The sequence below is a fragment of the Ostrea edulis genome, chromosome 6 (genome assembly GCF_947568905.1).
Source record: "Ostrea edulis chromosome 6, xbOstEdul1.1, whole genome shotgun sequence".
NCBI lineage: Eukaryota > Metazoa > Mollusca > Bivalvia > Ostreida > Ostreidae > Ostrea > Ostrea edulis.
Genome location: NC_079169.1, coordinates 90,953,644 through 90,973,526, shown reverse-complemented (window position 1 = coordinate 90,973,526; position 19,883 = coordinate 90,953,644). Strand labels below are relative to the sequence as shown.

General features: G+C 36.9%; 2 protein-coding genes across 4 annotated transcripts in view; both read left to right on the top strand.

Moving 5' to 3' along the window:
- Positions 1-8,055, top strand: part of LOC125646239 (uncharacterized) — an 11,159-nt gene extending 3,104 nt beyond the window's left edge. Inside the window, exons 2-6 of the mRNA XM_048872443.2 lie at positions 2,042-2,262; positions 2,654-2,771; positions 3,093-3,356; positions 3,934-4,021; positions 7,498-8,055. Of these exons, the coding sequence (XP_048728400.2) occupies positions 2,042-2,262; positions 2,654-2,771; positions 3,093-3,356; positions 3,934-4,021; positions 7,498-7,636 (830 nt within the window). The 3' untranslated portion in view covers positions 7,637-8,055. The remainder of the gene's footprint in view (positions 1-2,041; positions 2,263-2,653; positions 2,772-3,092; positions 3,357-3,933; positions 4,022-7,497) is intronic.
- Positions 8,056-12,642: 4,587 nt separating this feature from the next.
- The window catches only part of LOC125647422 (protocadherin Fat 4-like), a 33,535-nt gene continuing 26,294 nt past the window's right edge, over positions 12,643-19,883 (top strand). The window contains exons 1-2 of one of the 3 annotated variants that reach the window (XM_056142660.1): positions 12,643-13,030; positions 13,704-13,827. The gene's annotated coding sequence lies outside the window, so the exon portion shown is untranslated. The remainder of the gene's footprint in view (positions 13,031-13,703; positions 13,828-19,883) is intronic. The other 2 variants (XM_056142662.1, XM_056142661.1) reach the window with 2 other exon arrangements.

Genomic DNA, 19,883 nt, shown 5'->3' with positions numbered 1-19,883 from the left:
AACTGTATTCAAAGCAATTGATATAATCCGTTAACATTAAACTAAATACTTGAATTTTGTTTTATTCAAAATAGATTTAGAATACCCTTACCATCTCACCTTTTTCGTCTTCAAAAAAAAAAAAAATGCTGGCCGTTTCGGAAACTGCCATGACGTCGTTGTGACGTAATTGGTAGCAATATATAGGAAAACGATCGGCAGTATATTTCTGAGCCGTTGTAGAATAGAAATAAAGTCCTTGTTTTCGTGTATATTGCAGAACTAGTAATCCTAATTGTTCGCGAACAATTAGAGGGCTTTCCACCTACCATGATTTAAAAAAAAAGATATTTAAGAATATTTAAGATGATCTCAGAAACTCAAAAAGACCTTGAAAACAAAAATAATAATTTTCACGATGATCTTGACCTTTGGCCTTGACCTCATTTTGAAGGTCAAAGGTCATCGGTCTTCATACAAGTGATCCCATGTCTCTATCTATATTAATGTAAAAACTATAAGCTTAAAAAATGTTAATCAAGACATTCAGGGGCAATAACTTTGATTAGGGGTTTTCGGTTACTTTCGGTTAGCTTCTCAATGCTAAAAATACTATGAAAGACCTTGAAAATGAAAAAAAAAATTAATTTTGATGGTGACCTTGACCTCATTTTGAAGGTCATCGGTATTAATGCAAGTGGTCCCATATCTCTATCTATATTAATATAAAAGTTATAGGCTTAGGTAATGATATTGGAGACTTCCAGGAGCAATAACTATTTTTAAAGGTTTTCGTATCCCTTTGATTAATTTTTCTTTGCGAGAGGGTTTTACTGTGAATTCATTAGTGAAAGTTTCGTGTCTCTATGACTTTCCGTTAAGTAGGAGTAGCGATAACAATGTTTTCAACGCGAGTCTCCGAAATTCACAAAAGGGTCAAAGTTCAAAGTTATAATGCATACTATCAAAACCAATCAAGAAGTCAATACTTACCCATATAATATTTCAACGCTATCTTAAGCAGGAAAGAGAGTATAAAAAGTGCTATTTTCCCATCTTTCCTGATGACTTTGACCTTGACATAATTTTCAAGGTCAAAGGTCACCGATCATATTCCAGTTGGTCCCATGTCTCTACGACAAACCGTTCTCAAGTTTGACATGTTTTACGAATAAATCGCAAAACATAAAGAGGCATTAACTCCCTTTACGGAACACCGAGTCCCTTCATTTGAAATTCTTCGTTTCTACTAATTACCCTCTATGCTTTATAAAGTTTCATTCTCCTATCATTTACGGTTAAAAAGTAGAAGCGATAACAATGATTTCTGCAAAAGGTCCAATAACTCCGTAAGGGGTCAAAGTTCAATTACGCAGGGTGAACTGTATTCGTTTCTCAAGAAGTACTATATAATGGACTATAAAGTTTTTCGATAAGTCTTACGATGAAAATTTTTTTTGACGGCAGGAAAATGATAATAAACTGAACAATATCGATAGGACTTTCCACAGAAAGGTGGAAAGCCCTAATAAACAGAACAATATCAGTAGGACTTTCCACAGAAAGGTGGAAAGCCCTAATAAACAGAACAATATCAGTAGGACTTTCCACAGAAAGGCGGAAAGCCCTAATAACACCCTTGGTCTGGAAAAGTTGTTTGAAATATAAAAGGCGAAAATAACGAACGGTGATCAATCTCATAACTCCAAAAAGCAATACAAAATAGAGTTGGGCAAACACGGACCCCTGGGTATACCAGAGATGGGATCAGGTGCCTAGGAGGAGTAAGCATCCCCTGTCGACCGGTCACACCCGCCGTGAGCCCTATATCTTGATCAGGTAAACGGAGTTATCCGTAGTCAAACTCAGTGTGCCAAGAACGGCCTAACAATCGGCATGAAACACGTCAGACATTTCAAAACATTTCTCGACCTCGGAGTTTATCCTGCAAGATACACAAAAACGCGATCATTATTTCTTAACTCTCCCCTCAGTAAATATAAGAAATACACCATGAAATCAACACGTACATATGAGTTAATTTTTTATTTATTTTCGACAGGAGATTGGATTGTAGACATTGTTAGGTATTTCCAGAGTAGAGACAACACGACAAACGCTTTAGTATTAGACGCTTTTATCCCCAGCATTCAGTGGCCGGAATTTAAAAGGGTCCAGAACCTCCCGAAGTACCTGCTGTATTCTGCCTTACTGTCCGTCGTGTCATACAACATCTTGACAGGTCTGTGGGCGTGGCTCTTCCGTAGTGGTAAACAGAGGCAGGTAAGTATCTCACATGAAGTTAGTCCTTGTTGAGGAGATGCTATCTAATAGTTATTTTCTTACATTACACTTACATGTAATTGTATGTTGACTTGTGTTGTATTTTTGAGATGTTTTATGCTTGAACTTCGCGCGTCCATTCCTGATATCGACAGATTTATAGATCACGTACATACATTTAACGTATACATGTACATGTATATGTGCATGTGATCCAAGAATTTAGCGATACCAGGAGCGGGCTTTTCAAATGCCTATGTATAGAAGTGTATCGCAAAGGTTTGAAGTCTCGATTGTCGCAGTGATTAAGGAGAATAAAAGTATGATATCAAGTTTATTGATAGATATTTTGAAATAAAAGGAGCGTTTTAACATTTTGTATCTGTTTTAGGGATATGGAGACATTGAAGAAGATTCTACTATCTTCAATGACGTCATTCTTAGCTCCTGCAACGTTGCGCTGGGGTCCGTGGTCTGTGCTTTAGTATCTTGGTACACCCCAAACAAAGGTACAGCTCCACTATTAAGATGAACAGTAGAGCTCTGCAGAATTGGAGCTCACTGGAAATAATCGAATACAAGAGAGCTACAACTATGTGGCTAGTTGAAGGATAAAGACGTTGTATCTGTATAAATATTTTTAAAAGATTCTTAAAAAACAAAAATTCAATAAAACAACGACAAATGAAAAATGTTTCAATCTAATTCTAAATCTGATTTCAATTTCAAATCTGAATCAGAAAAGTGAAAATATCATGCTTTTTTTATCACACAAGAATAGAAGTGAGTATTCCCCATACCTTTATCACATATATACACATGTTTTACAGAATACACGCAGATATATAATGACGTGTCAACTCGCGGATGGATCTATTTTTCTGTGTCGATTCCTGCACTTTTTCTATATCACGAAATCCTGACGTACTACCGCCATCGTATGCTTCATTCATCCATATTATATAGAACTGTTCATTTTTGGCGTCACTGGCCTCAGCAGACGACATGGAGTTTGATGGTGATGCACCCAGTGGAATGTATCGCTTTGTTTATACAAAGTATCCTGCCAATCTACCTGTTTCCAATTCATATCGGTAAGCTTGGAAATGTTTCTGTTTTGATATGTTGTAGAACATTTATCAGCAAACGGGAAAAGACTATTTCTCAGTCAATAATACGGACAGTTGTTGCTAGGATGTAAAACTTATACGGTCCCAATTTTGATGCACCAGATGCGCATTTCGACAAATAATGTCTCTTCAATGATGCTGAAGCCGAAATTTTGGAAATTCGAAATAACGATAAACTTGTAAGAGTTAAAAGGAAAATCAGAGTGCCAAAAACTGGAGCCAAATTCGTCCAAGAATCAGAGCTATGCATATGAGAACATAATATGAGAACACATACACTTTTGAATGCGAGTAATTAATTAAATTTCATATAAACTATAGAAAAAAAATGTTGAGTTCGATAAAGAGATATACATGTACTAAATTGCATTCTGATTAAAACCATACCTTCAATCTTGCCCCACCCCCTTTTTTTCTTCAACGAGCGAACATAGAAAAAAGGGGAAGCGAGAATAAAGGTCTGGTTTTAATCAGGCTGACTGCAATGTGAGCTATATATTCATTGTGACATTGCTCTATTGTTTTGTTTTGAATCTCACAGCTGTGTACCTACTGATGACAACATATTCTGTATACAGCGATCTAATGTTTCACAGCACCGACAATATGTTTCAGCAGATTCATAGAAGGTAAGTCAGCATATTTGTCTGCCTTCTGTTTAGAATTTGAAATTTGGAAGGATTTCGTAATTTATTGTACAGAATAGTAATTTGCGTGACAGAATGGTAATTTGTGTTACAGAATAGTAATTTGTGTCACAGAGTAATAATTTGTGTTACAGAATAGTAATTTGTGTCACAGAATAGTAATTTGTATTACAGAATAGTAATTTGTGTTACACTGTACAGAATATATTAATATGTGTTCACTTTCACCTCTCCCATAGTCTGGGCGACCCTGGGGTGCCACCGAAGACTTCCTAACCAGCTCTCCCCACTCCCGTCTGTCGTTTGATATTCTGAGGATGTTGCTCAGTTTTAGGCCTGTCCACTCTGGGATGTTGTCCTCCCATCTCTTCCGCTGCCTTCCTTGCCGTCTCCCTCCCTGTACCGTGCCTTGCAGGATCGTCTCGACAAGTCCTGATGATCGTGAGACATGCCCATACCACGTCATTTTGGGTTTTTACTGTGGTCAAGAGATCTTCCTAGGGCCCGTTAGCTTGTCTGATCCTGTTTCCGACTTCTTTATCTGTAATGTGATCTTTGTAGGAGATGCAATTAAGTATGTGAAAGCATTTGATCTCAGAGGCCTGTATCCTATCTTTCAGTGTCTGCTGTTAGGGTCCGTGATTCACAGGCGTACAAGAATATGGATATGACCAAATAGCACATCAGTCTGATCTTTGAACTGCGCGTAATGTTCCCGTCCTTCCAGATGGTCCTGAGTTTAGTGAGCGCTGTGGTGGTTTGGGCAATTCTGGCAAGTATCTCAGAGATTTGGACCCTTCGTCACTGATTATGGCTCTGAGATATTTGAAGTTGACAGTGGTCAGCCTTTCACTGCTCACTCTGATGTCCGTGCTGATACCTTTGGTGTTTTTTTTTTATCAGTTTCATCTTTTTTGCACTGATCTACATCCCGTAGACTGTAGATGTTTTATCCAAGAGTTCTACAAGGTTTACAATTTATTCTCCTTCTTCAAGACCGTCTATGTCATCGGCAAAGCGCAAGTTGGTGAGTGTTCTGCCGCCAATGCTGACTGTTCCACTTGGTGTTCTATTGTGTCAGCCATGATAATCTCCAAAAATATGTTGAATAAGGTAAGGGAAAGCAGGCATCCTTGTCTCACTCCTACTGAGGTACTGATTGGTTGATTGAATCTTGTTTAACGTTCCTCTCGAGAATTTTTCACTTATATAGAGACGTCACCATTGGCGGTGAATGGCTGCAAAATTTTGTTTTTGTAGTCTCATCCGAAGGACCGCCCTATTTAGTCGCTTCTTACGACAAGCAAGGGGTACTGAGGACCTATTCTAACCCGAATCCCCACGGGAATACTGTGGTACTGATCCAGACCCCAATGCTATTGTTGAAGTAAACTGTACTGGTCGCCTTCTGATCAGGTTAGCATTGATGTTGTACAGCCTTGTGGTGGCCAATAACGCTGTATTCCATACTCTGTGGAATGCCTTCTTAAAGTCAACGAAGATGTGGTAGAGGTCTTGTTGGTGTTGGAGGTACCTTTCGCACAGTATTCTGAGGTTGAAGATTTGCTCTGCTGTGCTGCGCCCTGTTCTAAAACCTACTTGTTCGTCAGCAATGATCTTCTTTGTTTGCAACTTCAACCTATTCAGCAGTATCTTGAGCGTGACCTTGCTTTAGTGGCTAATTAGACTGATGGTGCGATAATTCTGGCACTGTTGTAGGTTGCCTTTTGGGGGAGTGTGATGATAAGGGATTGTGTCCATGGTGTAGACACTGTTCATTGCCTCTCCTGCCTGGACTAGCTCTGATGGTATATTTTCCACTCCCGCTGATTCCTCCTCCTTCAGCTATCTTAATGTTGCCTTCATTTCTTTTCGAAGGATGAGGTGGTTGTCGTTGTTAGTTGCAGGAGGTACATGTAGTACTATTGTGTCTTCTGTGGCTCTGTGACTACAGCTCGGAGCAATACTCAGTCCAACACTGTAAAATGGCCTGATCCTCTGTCAGACACTTTCCAGCTTTGTCTTGGATAGTGGTACTCCATCCCTATTTTTTACTCGCCAGGTCTTTCACCAGTTGGTATGCTTTCTTGCTGTTGTTCTTCTTCGGGATTACTTATATTTCCTGGTATCGTTCTTCTATCCAGTTCTCCTTCACCCTTTCATGCTTTTCTTAACTTGTTGGGTAACAGTCCGGTATTGCTTTTCTCCATCTGGATCACTCCTCTTCTTCATTTCTCTCCGTTAGTCACACATATCAAGGTTGTCAGCTGTAATCCATGGTTTCCTTACTATGCGATGTTTGCCAAGGATCTCCCTGGCAGTGTCGGTTACTGCTGCATTGAGTTAATGAGTCCATATCTGCATCGAGGATGGTCAATGGTGCAAATGTCCTTCCGACCATGACTTAAAAGGTTTCTAGAAACTGTGGGTCCTTCAGTTTCTCGAGGTAAAACTTGAGTCTTATCTGTCCTTGTTTCCCGGCCTTCTTCAGACGTCCACACTGGACTGGAAGCGTCTTTTCACCATAATGTAGTCTATCTGACTGCGATGATTTCCATTTTGGTTAGTCCAGTTCCATCTGCTGAATGGTTTGTGTGGATACAATGTATTTACCAACATGATGTTGTTACAGCTGACAAATTCCAGTAGTCTCAGGCCTCTCTCATTTGTCTCGGTGTTGCAATTCGCCCACATGTGCCTTTGTAGTTCGTGCATGCATATTCTGCTATCTTCGCATTCTAGTCACCCTGAACTACAAGGGTGTCCTTCTTTGGGGTCTGATCTACGACTTCTTGCAGCTGTTCGTTGAAGTCTTCTACATCGCTGTCGTAGTAGCTTTTGTAGAATTTGTTTTACGGAATAATAATTTGTGTTACACTGTACAGAATAGTAATTGGTGCTAATAGAATAGTAATTAATGGTACAGAATAGCAATTTGTGCTACAGAATACCAATTTGTGCTACAGAATAGTAATTTGTGTTAAAGAATAGTACTACAGAATACTAGTAGTAATTTGTGTTATAGAGTAGTAATTTGTGTTACTGTTACTTAATAATAATTTATGATACATAATAGTAATTTCTGCTATAGAATTGTAGTAATTTGTGCTACGTAACTTGCTACAGAATACTATTAATAGTAATATACATACTAGAAAACTTCTGATGATCATTTCCTTTTGTATTGCATTTGTATTACAGTGCTGTGAGTAGTTAGTAGTTGATGTTTACTAAGATATTTCAAAGGCTATTACATGTATTATGAGAGAGATCATGTTGTACAGAATGGAAGAAAGGACAAAAGGAGTTCCTGTTCCCTGACAAAACTTTAGATATTATGCACACACTATAGAGATAAGATACCGAGGGGTCTTAGTTCTTCAGTTGATACATATTCTCATATATATCCTGTCGTTAGGTCTTCTCTCGACACTTACGATGTGATATTTTTTTTTTAGATATAAAAATGTCAACTTTGGAGCCATTTCTGTACTTATGGATTGGGCGTGCGGGACACTGAGGCGTGAAACATACGACGGGTCGTTTTATTTTGATCCAAGAAACTGCAATGAGGGTGCGTCTTACAAAGAGGATTAGTTAAACGACCTATCGTACATAACATTTGCGTGACAAATTGCGAATTGCTAGTGACTCGGTGTGACGTCTTATGCAGTATTCAGTTGTGAATATTTGTTTGCTTTGCGCCATGCGGTAGTTTTGAATGACATTTTGTGCATGGATTTCATTTGATAAAATTGGACGAGTCGTACAAGGCGAAATATGCTGTTTATAGATGGTGTAGAATTACTGTTCAATAGCCTATTGTCGACATTTCTTTGCTATTAGACTGACGTCTCAATTTCTTGACCGACACTGCTGCTTGCTAAAGCATTTAGGATTCGTATCCAGCGAAACGCGAGATCGGAGTAATGAAGAACAACATATTTATTTTGTTGAAATTAAGAACAAACTGTTTTTTGATGTATTGGAATAAATTTCAAGTTTTACACACCTGACAAGTCGTCTTGATAATTGAAACATATTTGATGGAAATCTCGTTTCGTGGGGATATGAGTTGGAATCTAAAACAGGATTTAACCTGGTACTTTACATAAACTGACTGTTCCTTTCCCAAACTCAACGGTAGCAGGCTTTTGATTAATCAAAAAAGATCTGCATGGCAGACCATGGATAGTGATCCCTCCGTCCACTATCTGTTTGGGGTGTCTGCTCAATTTGACACGATAAAAAAATGCTAATCTGCCTTGTTCTGAGGCCATTACCTAGGTCTAAATTTGTACTATCCCAGGCTTAGCACTTTTTGTTACATTGACAATGTTAACCTTTTTATTTTGGCAGTTGTGTCTAAGGATCTTCGTAGAAATAAACTTTTTGACCTCGAATCTCAGGAGGTCGACATACGGGTATTGGTTTTTAGTCTGTCTGTCTGTCTTTTGCGTGTATCTTTAAGTGTTCGTAACTTAACCGCAGTAGTACCGTTTTCCATATTTGGCGAATTGGGTAGAGAAAATTGCTAACTGAATATAAATATATAGTTCCGAGTTTAATTCGCTATAATCAAGTGTGGCTTTGTTTAAGGCCATTTTACATCTTGATTCAGCCTGTCTGCAAATCCTCAGTGAAGATTTCCGTCGTCTCACTGTTTCCTCTCGCGCTATGCTCCCATGTTCCAAAGATGCATGATTCATACCAAATTTGAAAAGAATTGGAAGGGTAATTGTCAAGAAGTTTAAAATGTTCAATGGTTAATACACACATTCAATTACTATGACCACTCTGGTACCGAAGCCCATCCTCCTGGGATAATGAAAGTTATAATTTTGGTAAAGGTATATCTCTCCTTCTAAATATCCATTTAGTTTCAATTCAATTCATTGTCAATGGCATTAAAAAGGACGTTACAGTATTTAACATGTTTTACACATAAACACTATACACCAAGTCTGGCTCCGTCTTGTGAGAACTTCTACCCCGGGGCTGTGCCAAAATGGTCATTAAATGTATGGGTTAACAATTGAACATTTTAAGTTCTTGATAACTACCCTTCCAATTCTTTTCAAATGTATGAGGTATCTTTGGGAATTAAATTGTAAATCAGGATTCCTGTGCTCCAGGACTTATGGGCGGGAAAAATAGCTAAACCTTATATATTTTCAAAAATTCCCTCTACAATTGCATATATACAACAACATGTAGATGAGGAAGGCTTGGTATAAAGTGTTCATGTATAGAACATTTAGATAATATCTTTAGTGCTATTGATACTAAATGGATATTTAGAAGGAGCAGGTAACTCTTTAACTAAATTATGAATTTGACGATCCCAGCTTTAGGGCTTTTGTTTCCAGGAGGTCAAAACAGTCATAGTGATTACAATTGAAAATTTACTATAATGCTGGAAATGCAGTGGGATGTAGATATGTCGTACATCGGTTACTTTCATTCATATCATATTCCGGTATTCATATGCAAAACTGACCTCCTTTGGGTACGGGGTTTATGGCTTAGACACGAAATAGTTTCAGATAATTTAAAGTGTTTCGTCTCAGTTTTTACAGGAAAAAATCCCATTCAAATTAGAAAATCATATGACAGTATTACATGTACTTCCAAATGGTGTTTATCTTACTGTAGCGGACAGTATATAGGGAACTCCTACTACCTCGCTAGTGAGCTAGATTGTCTAGTGATGTGCACGTGATGAAGTGTCTCTCTTGATCACGCAAGTCAGCAACGACGAGCGTGTTCAGATCGCTGCGCGTTACAAAATGGTGGCAGCGTAGTGACTGGTGTTTGGTGGGAGGCCTGCTTCAGTCTCTTGGGAGCTCTGGGACTTTGTGTCAATGTACGGACGTGATTTCGTCCGGGGACGATGGTGGTTGTCGTCGTGTATGATGGATGTCGTTCCTGGAGAAGTGCCCAACATTTAGAGAGAATCCAGGCTAAGCTTCGGGACGAAGGTTCCCTGGGCGAGGGAAGCGTAGCGGACAGGATGTAGGGAACTAGTGAGCTAGAATCTCTCTTTTGATCACGCAAGTTAAGCAATGGCAAACGTGTTCAGATCACTGCACGTTACATAATGATTTCTATAAGATTTTATGATTCAGTTTATTCTGGTATTCGGGTGCAGAATTGTGCAATTCTAACCGACTACAAAGTCCATAGTTTCAGCAGACCTGACTATGCATTATATAGGAGGACATGTTTTCAAATAGAAGTTTTAAAAAAGTATTTTAACCGTGTTTTAATAGAATTTCATGTAATGGGACCCTTTCATTTCTCCATACTTGTGATTATATAAATGAACATTTTTGTTAAAGATACGTGTATATCTTTCATAGGTTTGTTTGCCTAATTATTTCACAAACTGTAGCTCTTGGAGAGGTTTCACCAACATGTACGCTCTCTAACTCTTTCACACTCTTATCCTGGTGACCATGAATTGAACAACCCGGAATGTTTATTGTAAAGGAAATCTTTACATCAAAGTGAATTGTTTTACAGGTTATCACATTTTCCCTAGGAAACTTTGGGACTTATTTCGACACCGCTCCATCCCAAATGATCATTGTTTAATGGCAAATCCTTCAGGTAAGTCAGATAAGAAGTCGTGAAATAAAACGCAGGTGATGTTTGTTCCAGAACCGACGGATCTTCTAACGTTTGATATTTCTGCAAACTACTGTTTAAAGTCATTAATGATTAAAGTAAGATTGGCGGCATTTCCTCAAGTTTCTGTCTGTGGTGAAGTACTTGACATTAAGTGACATTTCTTCCATGCACTGGTGAAGTCAAAAAGCAGCATTCAGTAACATTTCTATCATGCATTTTTCTGTTGAAATCGGTGGCATTAAGATACATTTCTCCCATGCAATGCCTCTTGCGAGTTTAGCGGCATTCTGCAACATTTCTTCCATGCACGATTTTTGGTTAACTGCACGCAACGACACTTGTGGTGAATTCAGTTGCAATGAGTGACATCTTTCTTTACCAGAATTAGTATTAGCGTCTGTGAAAAATGTCGCAAAATAGCTCTGACTGCTAAATAGTACTAACGTCATCAGAAGTCTTTAGGAGAACTGTAACAAAGCTCCACCGGCTTGGCCAGAAGCAGTGTCTGTAGACTTCAAATTGATTATAGATTTTATGCAAGTTTGTACATGTTCTGTTTGATTATCAATGAAGATGGCATAAATATGCTAAGCCTGCTGCTAAATCCCATCAACTTATTGAATAAATGTTGTTTAAACAAAGTAGTGTCTGACATATATTGCTGACGTCACCAGAAATTCTGCTAAATGAAAGGTGAAGATAACGAACAGTGATAAATCTCATTACTCCTATAAACAATACAAAATAAAGAGTTGAACAACCAAGGGCTCCTGGATACACCAGAGGTGGGATCAGGTGCCTAGGAGGAGTAAGCAGCATCCCCTGTTGACCGGTCACACCCACCGTGAGCCTTATATCTTGATCAGGTAAACGGAGTTATCCGTAGTCAAATTCATTGTGCCAAGAACGACCTAAAAATCAATATGAAACACGCCAGACAGCATTTGACCAAATGATATCTCATCTATCTAATTGACCAGATCCACTGTTTGAGAGACATGCCTGTACGTGCTGCTGACTTTTCCTGAAGTGCTGTCTGAGAGAAAGAAAAAAAATGTCGCTGATATTTCCAGAAGTGCTATTTGTAAATCTGCATTACCACCCAAACCCTCCTCTCTTTGTTTGATCCGGCTTGAATTTCCTCGTTAAATCAAACTTCGAAAGAAAATGTGAATGACATAACAATGTCCAGAGGTTTAGTGGTTTGGCTACTTTGTCTTCAACTTTCGGATCAGTATTTGGGCATATCTAATAGACTGCTGTTGATTTACTATGAACATGAACCACTCTTGAAAAGGATTCATTTGCGTTGGAAATGGGGATGGGTGTCTCTTCACTTTGGCGGTATATATGTTGTTTGTCCGTACTAACAACGATGACTATATATAGATGTCAACGGACTTTTCATTATGCTTCCATTAGCTACCTTTTCATCTACTTTAAAATCAACGCTATTTTCATTTGTGTTTTCTAAATAAAACATTTAACAAAGCAAAAATAGTTGAATATACAATACGTACGTATGCACTTTTCAGAGTGGTCTAATTTTGTCTGCATTGCGATGCTAATCATTTCAATATCTGTTTGTTGTAGAAACCGATATACAATTAGATATTGCATTGAAAACCAACTAGTACGAGGTCCACCAATAAGAAATCGTAAACATACGACGAGGAAGAAAAATTTCTCTTCTTACATTGAAGGTCCGGAGAAATGTAGGTTAGATATCAAGTCAGATGCACATGGAATGTTTTTAAAGAAAATTATGTCGAGTAATTTTCACATAGATCGCTTACATAAAAGTGCTTTTGATGTAGTGTTATGTAAATATGTTTTATCACCAATAAACAATCATTTCAAACAAAGGAAACCTGGGTGAACGTCAGGTTGGTTTTTGCTTTTTAATGATTTCAATACGTACTGTATATCCTTTTGTTGACGAAAATAGTAGACACAAGTCATTAAGCGCCAATTATTAGAATTTAGAAAAAATAGCTTGATCCTCCAACCCCATGGTATTGAAAAAACTTCTTGAATAATCTTCAAATCTGCAGATCACAAAACGGAAAAGAATAGAAGATTCTGGATGATCGTCAATTAAAAATGGTTATCGAGTTGAGAATTAAATTTTGATAGGGTTTGTTATGTAAGTGTAGCTTTGTTGTCAATGTTAAGGTGAAAGGACGATCTAACCGTTCGAAATCACTAGAGCAAATTAAACTTCCGCCATTCCGTGAAGATTTGTCGAGCAGGTTGCCAGACCGTTCATTGTCTTAGCCATACACCCCAGTCGGCGGGTAGATATACTTTGTTGACAGGAATTTTAGCATTTGTTTAGAAAATGCGTAATAAATCACGGTGAGTATTTTAACCATTATCTAATCATATTATTTCCATTTTTGGGAGTATAAGAATAGAGTTGCATTATTTTGGTAATTGATTTGTTTTTCTAACAAAATGAAATTTACAATTTCGAAGATAACAATCACGCAGCATGAAATCAGTAGAGTGCGCAGTTAGATGAAGTACCCTGCTAGATAGCCATATATGAAATCATTTTCAGTTAAATGTAAATTTTGTTAACGACAATTTTAGGTAAATATTTTGCATGATTTGGAATACTTCCAACACTTTGCAGATCGGCATGCCTTGTGTTTCTTGCGCGTGTCATGTAATTTGATGTGCATAACCTAAACACGTTTTATTTCGTGATTTCATAGAATTAAAAAAATTTGATTGTTCAACAAATAAAATTTCTCATAGATAAGTTGGAAAGTAAACATATTATCTGACCACACACACATTTTGGCATGTTGTTTTCATAAAACATTTCTTCCCAAGGAACGTAAAAAAATATATTGAGAAACAAAGATTACGATATTTAAATCCCGCCGGTATTGAAACCTGTTGCATAATATGCTGGTTCTCATTATCTCTGTGCATTTTCTACATCGGAGGGCTAATTCTGCTGGAGCAGTTTTTTGTGGTTCACACAGGAAAACGAATCGCTAAAATGGTATTTTCATTACAGCAGCTTTCAAAATGCAGCCTAGCCATTTAATGACGAGAAGTGCCAGAGTTTTACTTGCTGTACGGTACTGTGACCTCAACCATTCACGGAAGGAGCCATTTCAATCGTCCCACCTATTTTCAAGGTACGAGGGTTGTCCGTACAAGTTGTGTCATTTATACAATCGTGGCGTCATACACTTAACAAAAATTACCATAATTATTGGAACAATGACCAATGAAAATATGGAAAAGGTTTTAATTTTGTTCGTTTGTTTTAAAATAAATTTGTGTCTGATATTTTCACATCAAGCATTGCTACATGCAAGCACAGCCGTGCAAAAATAGCCAAGTATTAGAATTAAAAAAAATTGTTCATATCTGATATTGTCAAATCAGACATTGCTTGCCACAGCAGTATACAATAATTATTCAAGTACTAAAATCTGTATAACATTTGTCTCTTCGATAATTTTAAAATTGTCAAATATTCTCAGAAAAGAGATTGTTCAAACAGATCAAGTATTTTGACGTATTTACCAATTCCATTCAAATGTTTTATGACTATTTTCACACAAGTAAAAAAAAAATGACAAGTCGGAAAATGGAGCGGTTTTTTGGTGTAGAAATACAATATCGAGAACAGGGCAAACACCAGGGGTGGGATAAGGTGCCAAGGAGGGATAATCACCCCTGTTGACCAATCATACCTACCGTGGACCCCTATCTCGACCAGGTAAACGGGGTAATCCGTTGTCATAATAACTAAGTAAAGAATGGTCTAACATTGTGGTATGGAACACGTCAAATGGAATTCAACCTAATGATATATTGTATCTGCAAATAAGATCATGATAAGTAGCCTGTCTCAAACATTGATCATACGCAGAATATGCTCTTGCGTATCGAATCAGTTGAGAGACATGAAAACCATATGCAGGTGATAATGGAAATATTGCTACGAGGGTATAGGAAGTTGATGGTGGAGAAGTTGAAGTTATCTCGTTTGTCATAAAAATGAGTTGTTAGTTTGCTGTTATCATATAAATAATCAAATGAAACAGATGTGGGAGACGTTGCGGTGTCTTTTATTTTTAATTCACTGGGATATATCGACTCGCCGTATGAATGAAATTGTTAATAAATGAAATATCGTCAATGTATTTAAATGTTGAGTTGGGGGTCAGATATTTTTTCTTTTCATATACAATTAACAAGAAGTGAATGAATATTCATAAGATATTAAACCTACCTGAAAGCGATCATGACTATCCTAATATTCACGAACATAGTCGTTGGAAGATGAGTCGTGTAGTTGAAGAGGCATTGACTGTTATTTTGTCACCAAAATTGAATTAAATGAAAATTGCTCTATATTATATATTTCAGGTATAACACCAGTATTCAATTATTTTAAACACTTTTTAATGGCGAAGCATTTTGTAATGAATGTGTAAGTTTGGTGATTAAATAATTATTGTCTTGCAAGACAATAATTATATTCCTTGTATATTTCTTTAAACTAAAAGCGGCTACATGCGTAGTTTTATTAGATTTCTCTTGGTTTTTATACAATAAATGTTTTTATTAGCCATTAATATATATATATATATATATATATATATATATATATATATATATATATATATATCCCTATGCCACTGGGAGATTTTGAGCACAAAAAAAAGAAGAAATAGTGGCCATCACTTTCGTGCTCATTGAAAAGGAATACATGGAATTATTACACAATCTCATGTGATGAATGTCATTTATATCGGAAACTTAAGAAGACATTTGTGACATCTGTGTCACTAAACATAAAGTAGACGTTCTCCGTAGATTCCGATCGAGATTGCTGTCTCACTTTTTAAATATTCCATTTCTTTTAGGAACAACAAGGGAAATAAAAAACATCTCTGGCCAAGGTTTTACATGCACTAGAATTACTGATAATATGCAGATACAGTTTGTAGTGTTAAATATAAAACCACGATATGATATAGAGCGCTGAAATTATATAAAAATATTATATGATGACTGGCAAATGAACACCACTAGAGATCTATTAAAACATATCTTATATCAACCTGCACAGACAAACAAAATATATCTTATATCAACCTGCACAGACAAACAAAATATATCTTATATCAACCTGCACAGACAAACAAAATATATCTTATATCAACCTGCACAGACAAACAAAAATTTGAACAAGTTTAAGCAGATTTATTTCACAAGATGATATCACAATCTATTATTCATACTAGTGCATCTGGTAGAACAGACAAAAAAATAATTTTTTCTTGCTTAGTGCCTTGAAATGTACTTGAGGTTCCGTGTTTAGTGCCTTGAAATGCACTTGAGGTTCCGTGTTTAGTGCCTTGAAATGCACTTGAGGTTCCGTGTTTAGTGCCTTGAAATGCACTTGGAAAATCCCCAGTACTGCACACTGTGTACTGTTTACTGTTGTTATTTACTCCTCAAGAAAGCACTGGGCTTGATCTCCTTAGATATATTTCATAAGGATCTTAAACCTGAATTAGATTCCAGCTTTGTACATATGAATAATGAATAATCAAACAAAATTTTATCATCTAACTCTAGAAAATTCAATTTCTATAACAGAATTTTAAACTTAAACACATGTAATTACGAATTACTAGATGAACTAAAAATTTCCAATGAAAAATGCAAGCGATTGTAGGTAACACAGTCAGGGGTTGGCGCATAATCATTATCGACTGATAAATACCCACGTATAAATCCCGTCTGTAAACTATATATCAAAATAACAATTCTACTTTACAGTCTTGTTGCTGATAGATATGAATATGACGATATATATAGTGACAAATTTCATTGAGTAGTGGCACACTGTTGTGCTGACCTCATAAAGGAAATTGTTAATACATTGAAACCTGTCTAATCCGACATACACTGGGATACATTAAGTACAGTGAAAGCTGTCTAATCCGACATACACTGGGGTACATTAAGTACAGTGAAAGCTGTCTAATCCGACATGCACTGGGATAAAATAAGTACAGTGAAACCTGTCTAATCTGACAGACACTGGGATACATTAAGTACAGTGAAAGCTGTCTAATCCGACATTCATTGGGATACATTGAGTACAGTGAAACCTGTCTAATCCGACATTCACTGGGAGACATTAAGTACAGTGAAACCTGTCTAATCCAACATACACTGGGAGACATTAAGTACAGTGAAACCTGTCTAATCCAACATGCACTGGGAGACATTCAGTACAGTGAAACCTGTCTAATCTGACATGCACTGGGAGACATTAAGTACAATGACACCTGTCTAATCCGACATTTACTGGGCGACATTAAGTACAGTGAAACCTGTCTAATCTGACATGCACTGGGGTACATTAAGTACAGTGAAACCTGTCTAATCTGACATGCACTGGGAGACATTAAGTACAGTGAAACCTGTCTAATCCGACATACACTGGGAGACATTAAGTACAGTGAAACCTGTCTAATCCAACATACACTGTGAGGCATCAGTGAAACCTGTCTAATCCAACATTCACTGTGATACATTAAGTACAGTGAAACCTGTCTAATCTGACATGCACTGGGATACATTAAGTACAGTGAAACCTGTCTAATCTGACATACACTGGCAAACATTAAGTACAGTGAAACTTGTCCAATCTGACATGCACTGGCAAACATTAAGTACAGTGAAACCTGTCTAATCCGATATATACTGAGAGACAATAAGTGTAGTCTAATCGTCTAATCCGCATGCACTAGGACACAATTTTTTGTCGAAATACACAGTGTGTCGGAATAAACAGAGTAAAAACATAAAAATATGAAATTGAGAAAGAAAATGAGGATCAGAATGGCCAGTGAAACGGATTGCACAGGTGTCGGATTAGGTAGTTTTCACTGTACCTAATATCGGTGTATCTGACTATTCAAATGGATGTTTTATGCACAAGACACACAATTATATCCGTAGTGTATGATTCCAATTACCGAGAAATTCCTGATGTTACAAACTCGTCACTCCTGACACTGTTAATGGTTTGTTTGTCTTTGTTTTCGATGTATAACAATATAAGAAAATCTGAAAATATCAGTAATAAAAAACAAAAAGTTACCAATAAATCATTCACCGCGTTTATTGGATTGGGAAGCGAATGATGCTATTTCCATGAAAGAAAATGAAAAATGTAAACAAGAATGACTTGCGCTAGACTGTGACATTATGTAAACAAGAATGACTTGTGTTAGACTGTGACATTATGTAAACAAGAATGACTTGCGTTAGACTGTGACATTATGTAAACAAGAATGACTTGCGTTAGACTGTGACATTATGTAAACAAGAATGACTTGCGTTAGACTGTGACATTAAATTCACTTCCTGGTTACAATGTTCCCGATTTTTCGCATACTTTTACCGACCTATTACTTTCTACATATACTGAACATTTTAAAGGTCCCCGGTGTGTTCTTTCAGTCGACGTCTCTAGATTTCTACATAGTTAGACACCGGTGTATTAGACATAGAATTGGTTTTAAATGTCGCAATTCACATGTTTGATTGATAGTGCTTGGGTTATTATAATTATTTTAAAATTTTGATTATACAAATTAGACTGTCTTCTAATCTTCTATTCTTTAAATCCTGTCATACAATTGCCATGACTTGAATTACCATGACACGTTGTGAACAATCATTCTTTCTGGTTACAATACGTAAATAAAAACTTAAAATGTTCACATCTAGATGATATGACTTAGTGATTGTTTCTAAGCATATTTAAGGAATAAATTTCATATTTGAAAAGGATGTGAACTGTGACGTTTCACTCACGAACGCTCCGCAATTGTAAACAATGCGCGTATGAATCTTAATAAACACAGTATTTGATTTGAACATTTTCTTATTGTATAAATATACAAAATACAGTATGTCGATGATAATGGCTAAGAATTCCGATAGGAATGAAAGTAGAATATTAGTACAAGAATGAATTTCATTTTTTGAAATTATAGGAGGGTATAAACTCCAGCGTTTTACACCGACACACATTTCATGAACGCTCTTCCTGAAGCACGCCGATGTGAAGCGTCGCAGTTCATACCCTCATGCATTGTTCACAACTGCAACGCATTCATGCGGAAACGGTTGTCATAAAGATATCAAAGGTAAAAACATTGGATATGGTAATATAGACAGAGACCTCGTTACTATATTTACTATAACAGTAACATATATGTGATGTAGCGACCGTTTTGACTTTTTCTTAATCGTCAAATAAATTTGCCAGGAAAATCCTTCCCCTTTTTGATTTTGAGATTACGCTAAGATAAAAAGGTCTTTGATAGTAACAAACTCCTCTTTCACAGGATAGCTTGTAATAGCGAAATGTCAATGTTCTAAGTTTTGAACCTAGAATTGTTGGCAATCGACGATTTGTCGTGTAATCAATGTTGAAATATGAACATTAAAAGAAGAGATTTACAGATGGCCCTGATGATATTTATCTATAGAAAGAACCCATGATATTATTGATAAATTACATAGAGTACACAATACGGGCACACTGCATGGCACTGCATAAGAGGCAATAAAATCGTGGACAATTTCCCAGCAGATCCGTTAGCAAAATCTGTGATACAGGGGAAATGTCACCTAATAGCGGGCTACAATCAAAACACAATTTCTACGAAATTACAGGTTTCAGTTTGGTGTATGCATTCCTCCGCCTGGATAATCACAAAATATGACAATGCCAGGCCTACGTGTGAACGGTCGTTAATATTCATTTATCTACCCTTTAATATACTTCTTATGTGTCATGTGACCAAAGATCTCTACATTCGGAACCTGTGGTTTCAAGATTCGACAGATCGACCCATGGGACAACATGACTACATATGTATGTAACAGTTTTAGTAAAAGCTAAACTGGCCTTTGTGTGGTGGTCTACATGTATTGCAATCAAACAGTAATTTTTCAAGCTCAACTGGGGTTACTGTTGTGTTTTAATCGTCGATGGGAATTACGCAGTATGTCTGTTGCCATTCTGCTTTTCAAGAATACTAGTATGCATTTCAAGAAGAAAAAAATCCCACTTGAAACTGATGTTGCCAGGAAAATATTTTCATTGAAATCAGAGCAAATTGAAATCAACCCAAACTCTCAATTT